The 17,731-nt window shown below is 37.4% G+C and overlaps 1 protein-coding gene and 1 pseudogene across 1 annotated transcript; one reads left to right on the top strand and one right to left on the bottom strand.

The window, feature by feature from the left end:
- Positions 1-9,539: 9,539 nt before the first annotated feature.
- On the bottom strand, positions 9,540-12,388 carry LOC103953528 (uncharacterized protein At4g28440). The gene is made up of 3 exons (XM_009365281.3): positions 12,232-12,388; positions 11,503-11,736; positions 9,540-10,061 (listed from the first exon to the last, which is right to left on the bottom strand). The coding sequence occupies exons 2-3, from the start codon at positions 11,723-11,725 to the stop codon at positions 9,871-9,873; spliced, it is 414 nt and encodes a 137-aa protein (XP_009363556.2). The 5' UTR covers positions 11,726-11,736; positions 12,232-12,388; the 3' UTR covers positions 9,540-9,870.
- Positions 12,389-12,573: 185 nt separating this feature from the next.
- On the top strand, positions 12,574-14,966 carry LOC125477591 (annotated as a pseudogene).
- Positions 14,967-17,731: the final 2,765 nt, after the last annotated feature.

Here is a 17,731-nt window from a genome sequence, read left to right as displayed (position 1 = left end):
TTTTTTTATCAAACGATAGATTTTTTTTTTCTGAACAAGTTATCTACACTAAGGAGTGAGATTGGACTAAGTTTCACAATGAATTAACAATAATATGGTTCAAATTCGTCTTTGGAAAGAATCGAACCTAAGACGTCTCACTTACAAGTGTATAGGAATATCACTAGACTACAGTACTAAGTGACAACGATAAATTTTGTTAGATTAAATGTTAAATTAACCACCGATGAAGTTTAAATCTACATCGTTTTGCAAAGGCTCAACAATATTCGACGTGCGTTATCAAGAATGTACATGATTGTGTCACTTGATATTTAATTATCTTTCATTTTCAGCATGCTTCATAAGTTATTGAATTATTCGTATTTCATGCTCAAAACAATACACTGTATACACATGTGAACGGACACAGGCTTTCCAACTGATAGATATGATTTATGTGTGAACAATGAAGACTTTTCTCTGAACTGGACCTGGTGCTAGGGTTTTTGACAAATGAGAGTGGATGAGAATGGCCCCATTAATATTTTTAATTGGTAGAGATCGAACATGCGTGACAAAACTACATCAGTAATGTGGGACTTTATAATTCAACAATTACATCGCGTTATAATTTCGACGTGGAAAATCATGTGCTTTCATTTTCCTATGTCAATAAGTTTTGGTGTTACCTAGGCACATATATAATACTGAAGAGAAAAAAACATATAAATATAAAGAAGAGTAGAGAATATTGCTAACTTCTATAAAAGATGTGCAGAATGGAGCTAGGCTGCTAGAGTGCTTTGGTCAACTTCCATATAAAAGCAGGGAAGACAAAGGCAAGGAAGAATCTGTAAAACTCATTGTCAATATCAATGGATTGTTGATCACGTCGTTTGATCCCAGTTACTCGATATTCAAGTGATTTTAAAATTCTAATAGAGCAAGAACTGTGGAGTCTTAATTATTGCAGTGAGTTTTTTTTTTTTTTTTTTTTTTTTGAAATAAATATCTACATTAAAGGGGAGGGGGTTGGCTTATACTCACAATGAGTTAACATAATGTGGTTCAAACTCGCTTTTGACGAGAATCGAACCTAAGACCTCTTACTTATAAGTGAAGAGGAATACCATTATATCGTAATACTAAGTTGTTATTGCCGTGAGTCTTTAGAAAATAGAAATGTAAATATTGTGTAAATATTAGAATCCTTTATTAGGAAGGATATCTCTTAGTGTCCTTTTTGGTTTTCCTTGGAGAACAAGGATTGTATGTACTTATATACCAAATTATGCAATACATGAAAATTAAGCCGTGAAATTTTATTTGGCATCGGAGCTTGGTGTATCCTAACCCTAACGTATTCTGCTGCGAATAAAGAGAAATTTGCAAGGGTTGTATTTCCTGCTCTTGCAGTGCAGGTATGTTTTTTTGTAACATCACACATCGACCAACGGAGAGGGAGTGATGTGCCTTATATGTACATGCTCCCTTTCTTATAGCACGAGGCCTTTTGAGAACTCATTGATTTTGAATTCCATCGGAACTCCGAAGTTAAGCGAGATCGGGTGAGAGCATTCCTAGGATGGGTGATCCACTGGGAAGTTCTCATGTGAATTCCTAGCAACAAAACTGTGAGGGAGTGATTAGGGCCCAAAGTGGACAATATCGTGCTATGGCGGAGCCGGTCTGAGATGTAACAGAAGAATGGTATCAGAGCCACTCTGTCGTGTGGTGCGAGTGTGCCGACAAAGACGTCGGGCCCCTAAGGGGGGGTGAATTGTAACATCCCACATCGACCAACGAAGAGGGTGATCTGCCTTCTATGTATATGCTCCACTTCCTACAGCACGAGGCTTTTTGAGAACTCATTGGCTTTGGATTCCATCGGAACTTCGAAGTTAAGGGAGTTCGGGTAAGAGCATTCCCAGGATGTGTGGTCCATTGGGAAGTTCTCGTTTGAGTTCCCAGAAACAAAACCGTGAGAGCGTAGTTGGGGCCCAAAGCAGATAATATCATGCTACGGCGGAGCCGGTCTGGGATGTGACATTTTTCCTACACTTGTCGTGTGTCTGTAATGCAGCAATTATGTTTGTTGTTTTGTGTTGTGCAATCAGTGTGGAACGTCTTATGTCGTGCACAATTGCAAGTGTGTTTTTCTTGCTGCTTCCTAAATTGTTGCGTGGAAAAAATGGTTGTCCCCTTCTGTTTATGACGTGTGCTGTTGATCATAACAAAGGGAAAATAAGGGATTGGAAGTGTAATTTGGTTTTCAAGTGCTGCTCTCTGTGTTTCTTGCAGCGTGTGGTTCCGTAATTTGTTTGGTACCATAATTGCCGTGTATTATTATTGATTGTGTGATTACAATGACCAATACATGTTCGATTTTAGATTCCAGTGCAACGAATTATATGACGTATGATAGAACTTTGTTTTCAGTCCATGAAAGATCCTCATAGAAAATGTATGACAACTGCCAATGGTACTACTGCTGCTGTTGTTGGAGCGGGAACAATGTCTCTTACAACCTCTCTTCCCTTACATAATAGTTTATTGGTTTCGTCATTGTCCCATAACTTATTGTCTGTACCTCAAGTCATTGAACAATTGGCTTGTGTTGTATTAATATATCCTTCATTTTGCTTGCTTTAGTATATTCAGACAAATGAGATCATTGGGTGTTGCACTAAGAGAGAAGGGCTATATTATGTGGATGACGTGGTTCCTGGAAGAGCTAATTTGGTTCATATGCCACGTAATAGTAATCTACAAAAGGTATTGTTATTGCATCGTCGTTTGGGGCATTAATCATTTGGTTATTTGAAACATATATTACTCGATTCGTTCAGTGGTATTAAGGACTCAGAATTGAAATGTGAAGTATGTATTTTAGCCAAAAGTCATCGTGCTTCATTCCCTCCAAGTATGAATAAAAGATCTTCTTCATTTGCGCTAGTACACTCTGATGTGTAGGGGCATTCCCCTGTTTGTACTACTTCAAGAATTAGGTGGTTTGTTACTTTCGTGGATGATTGCACTCGTATGACTTGGTTGTATGTGTTGAAAAATAAAAGTGAGGTTTGTGATGTGTTTCTTCTGTTTCAACAAATGATTAAAACTCAATATTCCTCTGATATTAAAGTTTTGCGTTCTGACAATGGTGGAGAGTACATAAATTTTGAGTTATCCCGGTTTCTACAAGATCGAGGAATTATTCATCAAACTACCTATCCGCATACTCTGCAACAAAATGTGGTTGCTGAGAGAAAGAATCATCATATCTTGGAAACTGCTCGTGCCTTGCTTGTTGGTGCGTTCGTGCCTAAACGTTTTTGGCCTGAAGTCGTTACTTTTGTTGTGTATGTGATTAATTGTATGCCATCTCGGGTTATGGACTTCCATACACCTCTTCAAGTATTGACAGAACATGTTCCCGTAGTATCTACCAATATCCTAACTCCACGTGTGTTTGGATGTGTAGCGTATGTTCATATTCACAAGATTTATCGTAGTAAATTGGATCCATGTGCTATTTGATGTGTCTTCGTTGGATTTGCATCCCAACAAAAAGGTTATAAATGCTACCACCTTGAAAGTCTACACATGTATCTAACCATGGATGTGACTTTTTCTAAATCAGAATTTTTTTATACTCCGGTATCATCACCTTCCGATCACAAAGGGGGAGAATACTAGTATTTGATATCTTGATGGTGATGTTGGGTGGTTGGATGTACAAGATGTAATTACTTCAGGGGGAGTGCACCGTGACAATGACAATGTCGTGCCTAATGTTGCAGAACCTCGGTCTTTTATTGCCGAGACTGTTGTAGGTGCTCAGCTATTGACTGCCGAAGAGGAATGTGTCGAGAGTCCTTGTGCTATTCAGCCAGCTATTGCAGAACCTGAGGTAACTTCACCACAGGTTGCTGCCGAAGCTAGCAACCCCGAGACTTGTGCCGAAGATGCTTCCCCTATCTCTCTAGCTCAATAGTGTCGTCGTCTAATACGTCTTCTCTGAATATCCTTGAGGTAATTACTACTGATGCTTATGTAACTAATGATGTTATAAGTACATATAAGTTGCCACCAAGACAAAATCGTGGTGTACCTCCTGATAGGTTTTCTCCAGAAGAAAAAGTGAAGTATCCAATAGCCAATTATGTGTCATGTAAAAATCTTTCACCCGAACGTCAAGCTTCGGTGAATAATGTGGAGTCAATCCAAGTACCAACTTGAGTAGAGGATGTTTTGAAGATTCAGGAATGGGCTGAAGCAATGGATGAAGAGATGAGAGCACTACAGAAAAATAATACATGGGAAGTAGTGGATTGACTCCACTATTCGAGTAGTAGGAAGAAAGGTAAATTTTTTGAATGATTGATGGATGTGTATGTATAGTATTGACATTTGTGGTACTATTCGATTCTACGAACATGGTATGTTTGGCTTTTAAGATGGTATAGGTTGCATGATGGACATGCAAATGCAATCCATTCATGCTCTATTTTTTGAATTAGGTTTAAGTTCAAATCTTACGAATTACCGTTACTAATAGAAATATCGTCGTGATCATGCAATGCTTGCATATTCTATGCTTGGTATTCGACATCCACTATCTATTAAAACCTTATTGTTTTGATTCTCTTTTATTTTATTAGATGAAATTACGAGTTTAAATATCTCAAATGAAAGATAATGATAGAAAACAAGTTAAGTCTTGTCATTGTAATTAGAATAACACACATTTGACATGAATTTCTTATTGATTATCATTTTTTTTTGTATTTCCTCGTAGTTTAGTCTCCTTTGAATTTGTTTTTACATTTTCTAGTGTATGCATGCTTGAAGCACTATTCTTGTTTTTAGGATTTTTTTAATTTACCCTTTTCTTTTGGTTAAAGAAATTTTTACTTTTCGGTGAATTAGTGAAACAAGAACGGACATAATCCACTCATGCATCCATGAGAAGACTGATTCTAACCCTCTTGTGTAGATTAGAGGTAGAAGTTAATCAATTGCCGGTAAATGCATGTGCAAGTCGACTTTTTGGTGCCTACGCTGAATAGGGTTTCGAATATCTGATTTCAGTCCATCGGGAAATAGAACTTTAATCCATGTTACAACTTTGGTTTTCTGGTGTGACTTTTACTGTATATACTTCTTCTGCACCAGATGACATTTCATACATATATAACTTCATTTGGTTTCGAATTATTTATGGCCAGATCCTAGCGGAAATTTTCATTTCTATTATTTATGTATTTGATCAAAGTCTCTGTCGGTGTTTGATGTGAGAAACGTGGAATTAATATCCATTGCTTCCCGCATTACATCGATCCTTTGTTTCTGCATCTTTTTTCCTTTGAAAAAATTGGTGTATGATATGTCCCACGTCATAAATCAATATCTCGAATTGCTGTATGGGTAGAGCTTTAGATATACATGATCTCATTTATTTATCTTTCTCAACACGAGATGAAAATATGAACGCAATATAATATTCTTGCATCGGTATGAAAATATGAAAATGAGATAAAGAGGAATAAGCCTTAATATTCTTGCGTTCACATTGCCCCATATTTCAGGAAAATCGTATACTGAATACGACTTTTTTAATGTAAACTAGGGCTTGAAGCAGACTCATGTTCTGTTAAATCCCAGAAGAACCGTTCGCGCATATATATATGTGTGTGTGTGTGCGTGCATACATTTTTAAGCAAAAACAAAAGAAGGAAAGAAAAAAAAAACCCTAGTTCTTCAGACCTACCGTCAATCATTATCCACATGCCATACTCATGGATCAGACAGACATCCAAGTGAAAGCGATCATTTTTTATTTGAAGTGGTTGACCTATGCTCCTGCAGTTGAGTGATAATCTTATAAAATAAAGCTGTAGATCAAATTAGAAAAATATTTCTAATTTCACACTGTGGCTGACAATTTTATATAGTTCCAGAGAAGATTAATTTATTCTTGACGATTATTTTTATCTTTCATTACGAAAAAATTAATCATAAACTTTCATATTAATCCATTGTTAAGTAGGGATTAAGGAGAGCAGCATCATGGTTAGAAATTTGGATCTCGAATTCAAACTCTTGACCCGATCGATCATCATGTGCTCTCACATGGACAGACATTTTCAGCAGAGAAAACAACTCATGGTTATCGGGAATTTGAAGTCAAAGTGGCAGTCATCTTGAGTAAGATATTCTACCCAACTGCTTCTGCGCTGCGCCCACATATAATGATACTGTTTTTAAGGAGAGTGTCTCTGTAAGTTGCTCTTCTCTTTTTCTGAAAATAAAAAACTAAAGCTACTGTAAAAGACAAATCACTTAAGTTTTCTTTATAATTTTTTATTTGTTCTTTCGACCGAACATTATGCTGTATGGTTTGACTGAAAAAAAAGCTCATGTCCATTTATTAAGCGAGGGTCAGCTATCCAAAGCCAAGCTTTAGTTCAGCCACTATGTAATGGACTGATCAAAACAAATTTCAGAATCCTGATGACTTCATAATGGCATCATAAAATTACAGTAGGGAGTATGATAACTTGGTTGGTTAGGCACTCTTACAAAAAGTAGAACGTTATGTACTGGTCTAATGCTAGAGACCATTTGGGCTAGGAGAACGTGACAAATGGTAGCCACAAAATATACAAGAGGAGTGGAACATTCGAGACGTCACCTTATACATTATGTTACACACTAGGTGGCGAATGTGTGATGTAAAAAATTCATTACATACGTAGTCAGATTGTTATTAAAGTGAGATATAGTTCACATATACAGAAAAGATATATTTTCATATGAAAGTGATCAACATGATCATGTTGCGTTACTAAAATTTTCTCAATCAAAACAATATGCATGCTCATGCCCCCCAACTACCCATCGCAGAAGACAGTTTACAAATTTCAATAACTAGCTAGCAACAGTTGGAATCGTGAACATATGGATCAAATTGAGGGCTTGAAATTGATTGATTTTGCATGCATGGACCCTCTCTCTCTCTCTCTCTCTCTCTCTCTCCATGATCTGATTCCCCAAATGCAGTGATCTCATGAACGGAGCCAACTTTTTCTGCTCATAAAGAAAGCAAATTGACAACTCTTTTAAATGGAATGCATACAAGCACAACGAGAACGAGGGTAGGAGAAAACTCACATCAAAGTGCTAAAAAAACCCATAAAACCTAACTTTGATACTTTAATGCAATATATACAGACATGGTAGCTTTTATTTTTTGTGCGTTCCAACAAGTGTTTGATTTTTGAGGATATATGAACCATTAAAATGAAAAATGCAAAATGGGATCTGAATATATTGTGGTTATGAAAAAGCAAGATCTTCGGTTTGCTAAGGATATTTAATGGACTTTACTACTTTAGGGTTTACTAAAGACCAGACGGCGTCGTGAGTGGGCCTTTTTTATTTTTTCTTCAGTAAGAACGGTGGATTGAAGAAATCTGTGTGGATTCAATGTGCCAAATGATCCGTTGAGAGATTTTAAAATGGCCACCTATAATTTTGGTCTAAAGAGGAGAGAAGAATGATATATTAAACGTGGCCGCACTACCAGTCTACAGACTCTCTCTCTCTCTCTCTGTGTGCCACACAATAATCAATTAGCAGACCCCCAGTAAGGCAATGGCTTTATATTCGACCCAAAAGCACTCAGAAGTGCAAGTGCAACATCGAAAGGATTAATAGAAGATCGATCCCAAAGCAGCTAGTAAGCTCAATCATTCAGAAACTAACCGACACTATCACCAACTGCAAATCCAACAAAATGGTAGGATCAAAATAGATAAGTTGGATTTATAATTAATTCACCTTACATTTCTTCTTTTAACATACATTGAATATATCTAATAAGATAGAGCTACCTAATCCAATCCTAAGCACTAGACGTGGACGCGACCAATGTGGACAAAATGGTCACATTATTCCAATTGCTGAGGTCACAAGTACATGTTCAATCCTTTAATTAAACAAGAAATTAGCACATCCTAAAAAGACGCTTATTATTCGTGTAAGATATATATCTAATATATGATATTGTTAGGTTATGAATCAGAATTGTAAACTATAAATGACAATGTCCTCCTCTTGCACGTAACAAGAAGATAAGAGTGAGAACATCAAACAAACTAGACAACAACGGACAAATCTCTTAAGATCATCAAATATCAAACAGTTATTGATCAAAACTCACCCCAAATCTCCCAAAATTCACACACGTATATATGTGTGTGTGTGTGTGTGTGTGTGTGTATTTGCATGTGTGATGTCTGTCAATCGTAATGCCATGCACACACTCATATCTTCATATGATAACCCTAATTTATGTGTCATGTGATGTGAGTGGTCCTCTCAATTACTAGATGGAATTGGAATGTGGAATGTAGCCGAAGTTCCACTAAGGCAAAGACAACCATTTGTGAGTAGGAGTCCGAGTAGGACATCCCCCTAAAGTGTCGGGCAACTCATTCCCACTTATTTGTAATCCTCAAAATCCTGTTTTCACTCTAACAACTAAAGACCAATGACTTCTAGTTGCATTTGTAGGGCAGGTACAACTCCAACTGCCTGCAGAATAAGGTGGATAAGCTTTTGTCATGGTTTCTTCTGTTTGGAGCTATTTGATAATTTTGTCATCCAATGGATGGATTAAGAACCTTTAACTAAGTTTATGTTTAGTTAATGATATGTTTAATGCTTGATCCACCTGCTTCTGATTGCCTAAATGTTGGTATAACATTAGTTTAGTTCAATGCCAATCATGTGATGTGCTGTGACTCACGGCTGGCCTCAACTGCCTCATCCAAAAAAAAAAAAAAAAAAAAAAAAAAAAAAGGACTTTGAGCATTACTAAAAACGTGATTCAATAAGCATGACGAGATAGGGAATAATGCAATATATAAAATTAGCATTTTTACTTGGTTAAAATTGAAGAAGTTATGAATCAGAGAAGTCAGAATAAGGGATCAACTACCCGTAATAATCTAATTCTTGATGTTTCATATACTACATTATGGAATTGTAGTGTAGGAGTCATGTGAATTTTTGATATCTTGGCTAAATAAACGTGGCATAATATAAGAGAAGTCGAGAATCAAAATAATTAAAACGTGTCATAAGATGGCCTCAAATATCAATTAGCTCCGATGTAACAAAAAAATATATTAAAATGCTACTTCAACTAACATCAGAAGTTGACAACCTGCAAGTGCAAGTTCAATTTCTGCATGGGTTACGTTACATAACACGTATCAACATCGCCGTCACTTTATTCCAACTCTTAACGCAATTAAAAGTCACAACGAAAACCCCCGCTATCTTAGGAGCATGTTTTCTACCATGTTTCGTTCCTTGTCGGAAATCCTCCAGGTGAGATCCATCATGTTTTATAACTTCTACAGATCATAGGGACTAAAACCAATGTTTTCAAGAACTTTCACAAATACCAAAATAATTTTCGGCACATAGCATACACGAATTAAAACATACGAAATAATGCAAAAATAACGCAGCGAAACCACGCGAAGTTACAAAAAGTATTAAACATTGCATAATATTAATCCCATATGTACTTTCCAAATGTAAATAGATTGTAAAACAGAGAAAGCCAGTTCCCTCATGATCATAAACTTACAGCCATCACCATCTAAATGGCAATACAACCAAAGCTCCATCACAATTAGCTGCAAACGTGAGAAAAGACTCGGGTGGTACTAGTTTCAAGATTTCTTCTTCCTACAAGTGAACTTTCGGGAACATTTTGGAGATCAGATGCCCCATAAAAGCACAACTTTTTTCTTCCGGTTGTGTTTATTTTTCGGTTAAGACAAGGTAGAGAACCGAACTCCACCAGACAAGTTACTCTTCAACAACATTGACAAGTTCATATTCAATAAGGGAGAGGTTGTTGTCTTCCTTAACCGTAAAACTGGCAGGTTCAGCAACTTCGACACGGCCCCACTTGTCCACAGCAAGTCTCATTGATCCTTTCCACATGTCAATCTTGGCATTCCTTAGGGTTATGGTAGAACCTTCTTGCATCAAGTCCACTACACAACATCATCACGACATATCAGTTAATAACAGGTAATGTGTACTATATATAATGCAGAGGCAAAATCAAAATGAGTGGAGATACAATATACACCCAATATTAAGACATCAATTCTCAGACGTACGCTGTGCAAAAATTTATAAAGGGTTCAAAACTGTTCACCACGGATCATGCTTTTGAGAAATATACGTTACTATTCCTAATTTTAAAGATTTTTTTTCTCAGTTTCCTGGATGTCATTTCTTTTAATGCCCCGGCAGCCACCTTCATGCTTATTTGTTGCTTTATCTTAGGTCTGGATTTCCCTCCTTGATTCCATTACAGGAGCTTTCTTGAAGTGAGCTGTGTATCTTTTAATGGAGTTTTTACTCTTGAATTACTACTAGACCTAGAACCAAAAAGACCCAAAGAAAGTGAATTAGATTCGCTATGTTGCAAGACCAATTGTCTTGGATAGACTCAGAAAGATTGGTTCAACTGAAACATCAGCAAAAAGCATAGGTTTTGAATGGACGCTCACCCCTGCTCAGACGTTACAGGAAGGTTGATCATTCAAATCTTAATTTGGTGTTTCTTTATTCTTAAGACAAACATATAGATCGAGTAAGTACTTCAAATTTCAAAATATAATTTGAAGAAACAAACCCTACTTCATAGGGTATCGTTTAGGATTCCATGGATCCAAACCATTGCTCCCAGTAGGACACAAAATATGCATGGAGGAACATTGAAATATGCAGTAGTAAGCATTACGTCTTAATGAGCACACTCAGAAATTACGGCCATCACCTACTACACATGTATAAGAAGATCAATGTAATTCTCAATGTACAGAACTCTAGCATCTTAAGAAAAATGCAATTCAATACCCAAAACCTCAGAATATGAAGACTAAACAAGCTAAGAGCAAAAGCAAAAACTACACACTGAAATGTATGTAAAATATATGCTCGTAGATGGTATCACTAGCATATCCGTCTACCCCATGTTTAAGACTAAGAAGACATATTGCTCCAGAACAATTTCAATAAAAAAATATGCATGTGGTTTGGAACACAATTTATAGTTAATCCAGCTTGCAACCACTTGTATCTCCATCCTGTATCTAAAATATTGTTACCCAGGATCAAAAGCTCTATTGTCAAAAGATATCAAGTAACACCACTTACTTCCTAATCACATCATCAAACATCAACTGAAAACTGATATCGGAGTGATGCAAGCAATCACTGGCCAACTTAGTTACCAGGAACCGAAAATCCATGCCTACCATCCACTAGATTCAAATCAAACTTCTGATATTTTCAGGAAAAAAAAAAAAAAAAAAAAAAACACCACGGGTTTTGATTAGGAGACACTGGATGTTGATCCAGCAACCGCTGTGCATAGATTTTGTGTTCACCGGTAAGAATAATAAGTAAACTTGAAATACACACCTTGATCGTTTCTAGCAGTGAAGATAATCAAACCAGTTTCATCACCAACCAGGCATTCAGCAATTCGCGTTTGGCGTCCTTGAGGACCATCAGCACGACCCTTCTGTAACACCATCTTAGTACTGACAACCTTTACTGTCAGAGTGTGCCCAGAAGTACTTGGGCGGAGCTGGCCAACCTTGGTGAATATTGGTTTCCTCAATCCTGGTTTTGCTTCAGCCATTGCAGCACAACCTACCCAAAATCCACACCCACGAAATGCTCAATCACTAAAACTAACACATTCAATAAACATAATCTAAATTCGAAAATTATATGACTCAAACAAGATTCATATGACTCCAATTCAATTAATTTCTTATCTGGTTTCAACAAGGGCTTTCCTTCAAACAATTTGAATAAAGATCCCTAATTTATCTTCATTATCTACTGTTACGAAAAGATGAAGCTTCATCAAATCCTATTTTCTTCTAGATTTTCAACAACCAATCAAAAAATACAAAAAGTAAAGATTAATCATAAATTTCCGAGATTTCTCGATTTACAAAGCAGATCAGAGAGAATATCTACGATAAACGACGGATCGGAACGGTAATTGCTCCACAATGGTCAGAAACACACTACAGTCTTAACAAAATCATCACTTTTCAAACAAAAATACAAAAAAATCGAAAAAACAAACGATCCATCTGAGTCTAACGTAAGAGAAACAAGGATCGGGTTAATTACCTCCAAGAAAGTAGAAAGACAACCTACGAATGAGAGAGAGAGAGAAAAGAGCGAAGATCTGACTAAATAGAAATCCGCGGACGCCACAACTCTCAGCCGGCTCTCAACAAACTCCCAAGTAGAAAAGGGTTATGTTTTACCAGCACTGAGTTCCTGACCGTCGATCTCTAATCCCATCACGAGATATCTTGGCCGTCCACGTAGTTTACTTTTTTCCCTTAAGTCGCGTTTCCGAGTCGCGTCTTCCGTACTTTTGGCGCGACGATATTGGTGGACTGTATATGAAAATCCTGCTCCTGACCACACCTTATCCGTACTCTGTCCTACCCAGCACGGACATTAAAGCAAGTTAAACACATGGCCATATGAAGGGGAGCAGAGAAAGAGATAAGAAGTTTAAGGTTGAGGTCGGAAACAACAATGTTAACCACCACCGCCCATCTCAGTTCCACTGCTTCCCAGCTCACGTCCCCAAATCAATTTTCTATCAAATTTTCCTTCACATTCCGGGAAAATAACAACAGAATCGCGGTACCCAAAAGCTCGACTACCCAAAGATCCAAGCTTTTTGCTGGTTTTCCCGTTCTGAGAGTGTCTGCCAGTTCCCAATCAGCCCCTGCTTCGGCAGAGGCGTCAAAGGTCGCGGTTGTGCCGTCGGAGATGAAGGCGTGGGTATATGGGGAATACGGGGGTGTTGATGTTTTGAAATTCGACAGCAAAGTTGCGGTTCCTGAGTTGCTGGAGGACCAGGTTCTGGTTAAGGTTGTCGCTGCGGCTCTCAACCCGGTTGACTTCAAGAGGAGGCAGGGAAAATTCAAGAACACTGACTCTCCGCTCCCGGTAATTTCGGTTTTTGACGAACAAGAAGTTTTTTTTTAACATATGTAGGGTTGGTTTGGTGTTTAGGAGTGATCGGATTTCGGTAAGTCACGATATTCAAGGTATGTCGAAGGAAGAAATGAATAAACTTTGTCCGACTTGAAGGAAGTTGATGGAATACACACTTAGGAAGCTTAGCACTTTCAATTCTCACAAAACGAAAAATCATTCACCTCTACCTGCAATATACCTCGAATTTAACGAGTTAGGCTATCCAATCCTAAGAACTAGACGATCCCATAAAGCTGTGAATTGTGGTTGTTGTGTGTTTTGATATCTGGAATTTGTGTTGCTCTCAGAATGTTTGTTGTGATTGTTGAGATTGGAAGATTGATACTGAGGAAGAGTGACTAGAATAATGGTTTATTTTTTTACTTGTCAAATTGAAGTGGATAAAGAAGAAAAGTTACTACTTTTCCCTTAATTTTCTATATGATACTGCTCGTGTTAGCTTCATTCGAATGATGCTATAAACTCTAGGGCTAATTCACTTTGTTTCCCTGCAGACCGTTCCAGGCTATGATGTCGCAGGCGTGGTGGTGAAGGTTGGCAGTAAAGTGAAGGACTTTAAAGAGGGGGACGAAGTGTATGGAGACATACACGAGAAAGCTTTGGAAGGCCCTAAACAATCTGGCTCTCTTGCAGAGTACACTGCTGTTGAAGAGAGGTTATTGGCACTTAAGCCTAAGAATCTGGATTTTGCTCAGGCTGCTTCCCTTCCTCTTGCAATCGAGACAGCTTACGAGGGTCTTGAAAAGACCGGGTTTTCTGCCGGTAAATCTTTGCTTGTTCTAAATGGTGCTGGTGGAGTTGGAAGCCTGGTGATTCAGGTACCAATTCATTCTCTTCCGCCCATGATTAAAGTGAAAGCATTGCTTGACAAAATCATATGTTTCGTACTTTTATTTTTTTCCCTTGTGAGTCACATCTGTTGGTTTAAACTTGAAACAGCTAGCAAAACATGTATTTGGAGCTTCAAGAATAGCAGCCACTTCGAGCACTGGAAAGCTGGAGTTGTTGAAGAGCTTGGGTGCTGATTTAGCAATCGACTACACTAAAGAGAATTTCGAAGAATTGCCAGAAAATTTGATGTCGTCTATGATGCTATTGGTAAGAGTTTCCATAACACCAAGGGCTTTTTAATTGCAGTAGATGAGTGTGTTATCATGATTATGGCCACAACAAAAGATGACAACAATCTAGAATTACAATGTTCGGTTCTTTCAAATGAAAATGTCATTCTTTTTTTCTGTTTTTTTTTTTTCCATATAACTTGATATCAATCTAAAAACGATGGCTACTTTTACGATAGTCCTTATAATTCTGGTTATTGATTTAAGTCCATTGACAAATCATCCAGCTCAGCCATTGTTTCTGAAGTTTGATAGGAAAAAATGTGTACCAACCTAATAGCAATAGTTGTTCATTTTGAACCTAGATCTGAAAGCAACTTCATTCCCCATTTTATAATGGCAGGTCAATGTGATAAAGCAGTGAAGGTGGTGAAAGAAGGTGGCGGTGTGGTTGCCTTAACAGGTGCAGTAACACCTCCAGGTTTCAGATTTGTAGTTACTTCTAACGGTGCAGTTCTGAAGAAATTAAACCCGTACTTGGAGAGTGGGAAGGTGAAGCCAGTGATAGACCCCAAAGGGCCCTTTCCTTTCTCCAAGCTTGTGGAGGCTTTCTCTTACCTTGAAACAAATCGGGCCACTGGAAAGGTAGTCATACATCCAATTGAATGAGAAGGAAAACAGAAAAAAGTTGAGCCATATTTTGCTGTGTATATGAATGTACTCTCTCTCTCTTTGTAATATGTATTGTATCATATTGGGAAATAAGTAGATGTTCTTTATCAATGCAGAAAATCCAACTCCAAAGCAGCCTACTGCCTACCCCCCTCGCTTGAAGCGATTAGAAAATTAACAAAATCTGTCGAAAGTGAAGAGACTTTAGATACCCTTGACAATACAAGTGAAGTTTATTGTGTATGAAATAAAGAGGCACACATAGCAGGAGTAAAAGAAAGAGCCAGCGAAGTCCCAAATTCGACTTGAACTAGAACTCAGCCGGTGAATTATTTACGCTTAAAAAAAGCAAAGGATGATGCTGAATTCGGGATTGCGAGGTCCATATGCCTGCTTCTCCTTGATCTGATCCTTCTTGCAGAATTTTTTGTCCCACGTACCTACCAAACATCATGTAGAATATCTAAGGGTGGCTTGCTGGTGTAGAAGGGAATGTGAGACTCATTCTCAATACGATCCCTCACGTGTGACGAATTTTCAAGCCTAATATGTGGACAACACAACGGGATGACATGGAGCACATGTAGCCGTTAGGCTTCACACGTGGGACAAACTACTCTGATATCATGAAGAAAGTTGGAGTTCCACCATAAAACCAATTGGCAATACATGAAGTAATACAACCTCTTATAAGCCCATGCAAGATCTCTCTCTCATCAATGTGGGACTCATTCTCAACATGGTAATGCCAATATGAAGCTACTAAATCTTGACAAAATGTTTCGAAGGATACATTTTCTGCTTGGTTCTTTGGCAATGGTACTCCCACAAAGTTAAAACCTTCTATACCCGGCAAATGTTGACCGGCTTTGTAAGGTTTAATGCATCAGTCCTTAATAAATCACCAATTTTTTCCATGACGCTAACACAATTAGCAATGCTAGAAATTGGCTATAGGCTGGAGTAGGAATGTGAGCGAAGGTCGAATTTACTACCATCGGACAAGTAAAAAGGCTATAGGCTGGCGTAGAATTGGGCAGGCTCGAGATAGAACATTGGTATAAATTATTTGTAATGGAAATTATTACTAGCACTTCAAAAATCTCATTTGGCATTCTAATATATTAAGGTTCCTAGTTTGATTACAATATATTAAGGTATCGTTTGGTATGCAACCGGGACGGGACGGGACGGGACAGGATGAACCGGGACGGGACAGGACGAAACGGAACGGAGCGGGAGCAAAGATGCCCTCGGATGGAAACAAAGAGGAAGAAGAAGGAGACGGATAGGTTATAATTTTGTGTTCCACGGATGTGGAACGAGTCGTTCCAGGGGGATGAGGTGGAACGAAAATTCATCCAAAACTCGTCCCCTGGAACAGCTTGTTCCACTCATTTTAGGCGCACCAAACGTGGGACGGAACGCCTTGTCCCACTCTGTTCCATCCCGTCTCACGTATCAAACGGTATCTAAGGGTTTTTAGTGGACGTGGAGGCACAATGTTAACGAAGTTACGAGGATTGTCATATATAAACTCCCTAGTGTAAGGATAGTCAGGAACAACAGAGATTTTCATAATTGATAAGTAAGACTTTGGGCTAACACCACTAAGTAGTGGAAGTTGAGGGGTGCCAATAGTCTTTTGAACTTAATATAACTTCTCACTTATTACGCACTGATGTTACGAAGATTAATATCGATTTTTATGCATATATTAACGAATGGCTTTTTAGTTAAAATGGTCTTTGAGATTTGCATAACACATTACTTTGGTTATTAAGATTGAAAATCAATAGAAATGGTCCATAAGATTGCCCATTATCCATTATTTTGGTCATTCCGTTAAGAAACGATTGAGTTACGAAGCTTTAAAAATTGTCCAAACTTTTAGCTAAGAGCTCCGAGACATTTAATGGAGTTTTTAACGGAATGACCAAAATAATGGATGGTGGACATTCTCAGGAACTATCTCTATTGATTTTCAATCTCAAGGACCAAAGTGATGTGTTATGCAAATTTCAAAGACCATTTTGGATAAAAAGCCTTACCGAATTTTTGAGTATTGATCTCAATATCGAACCGTTGGTCCATTTTTCCACTGGGATATTGATTATAACTTTCTAAACAAACAAAACAAATTAAAACGCACCGTATTATCAAGGGCGTTTTAATTTTTGTCGTTATATGAGTTCAAATCAAATTTTAAATATTTTTATAAAGAATTGTTATTAGCACTCTAAAAATTTAATTTTACACTCAAAACTTTCTATATTAGAAAAAAAATATATTTGTAATGAGTGTAGGATTGGATTTTAGAATGTCAATAACACTTTCCTTTTTATATAATAAAAAGGACACAAATTTTAACTTTTATTAGCAATAATGACAAAATAATGATAAAATATACAGAAAAACCTGATAGTTGACGCGCACACGCACAGAACAGAGGGCCGTCCCCTATTTTCCACTTAAAGAAAAAAGATATGATTATTTGCCTCATCGTAAATTGGCATCCAATAAAAAGGTGTATGGCATAGCTCATGGGTTTATTATTACTTTAATATTGGAGAGTCATACTGAGTTTTGTTGGAAAATTTGATAATATTATTATTATATTAAATTTATTAATTGAATGAAAATTAAAAATAGAGCCTTTTAGTAGAAATATATATCTACTTAAATGAAGTGTTGCAACTTTTGACTTTTCATGAATAGTCACATGCTTTCCAAAGATGTATCTCACATTCTATAAATAGGGAAGCTCCCTATAATCACCAAAAGAACTTTTCATTGTTTTACATGTGATTTGGAATGCTACTATTACAAGAATGTAGTTGTTGTATCTTGGGAGACATGAGCAGATCGACCATGAG

This window comes from the organism of the source record quoted next, unplaced genomic scaffold (genome assembly GCF_019419815.1).
Source record: "Pyrus x bretschneideri cultivar Hongxiangsu unplaced genomic scaffold, Pyrus_bretschneideri_v1 Contig22, whole genome shotgun sequence".
Classification (NCBI taxonomy): Eukaryota; Viridiplantae; Streptophyta; class Magnoliopsida; order Rosales; family Rosaceae; genus Pyrus; species Pyrus x bretschneideri.
Note: the sequence above shows the minus strand (reverse complement) of the source record. Positions and strands in the feature narration are given on the sequence as shown.

Bases quoted from the DNA above. Each gene is read 5' to 3' on its own strand.
- LOC103953528 (XM_009365281.3), bottom strand. From the start codon at position 11,725: ATGGCTGAAGCAAAACCAGGATTGAGGAAACCAATATTCACCAAGGTT. The intron at 10,062-11,502 runs GTGTGTATTTCA...GATGTTGTGTAG, and splicing joins CACTGCTAGAAACGATCAAG to TGGACTTGATGCAAGAAGGT.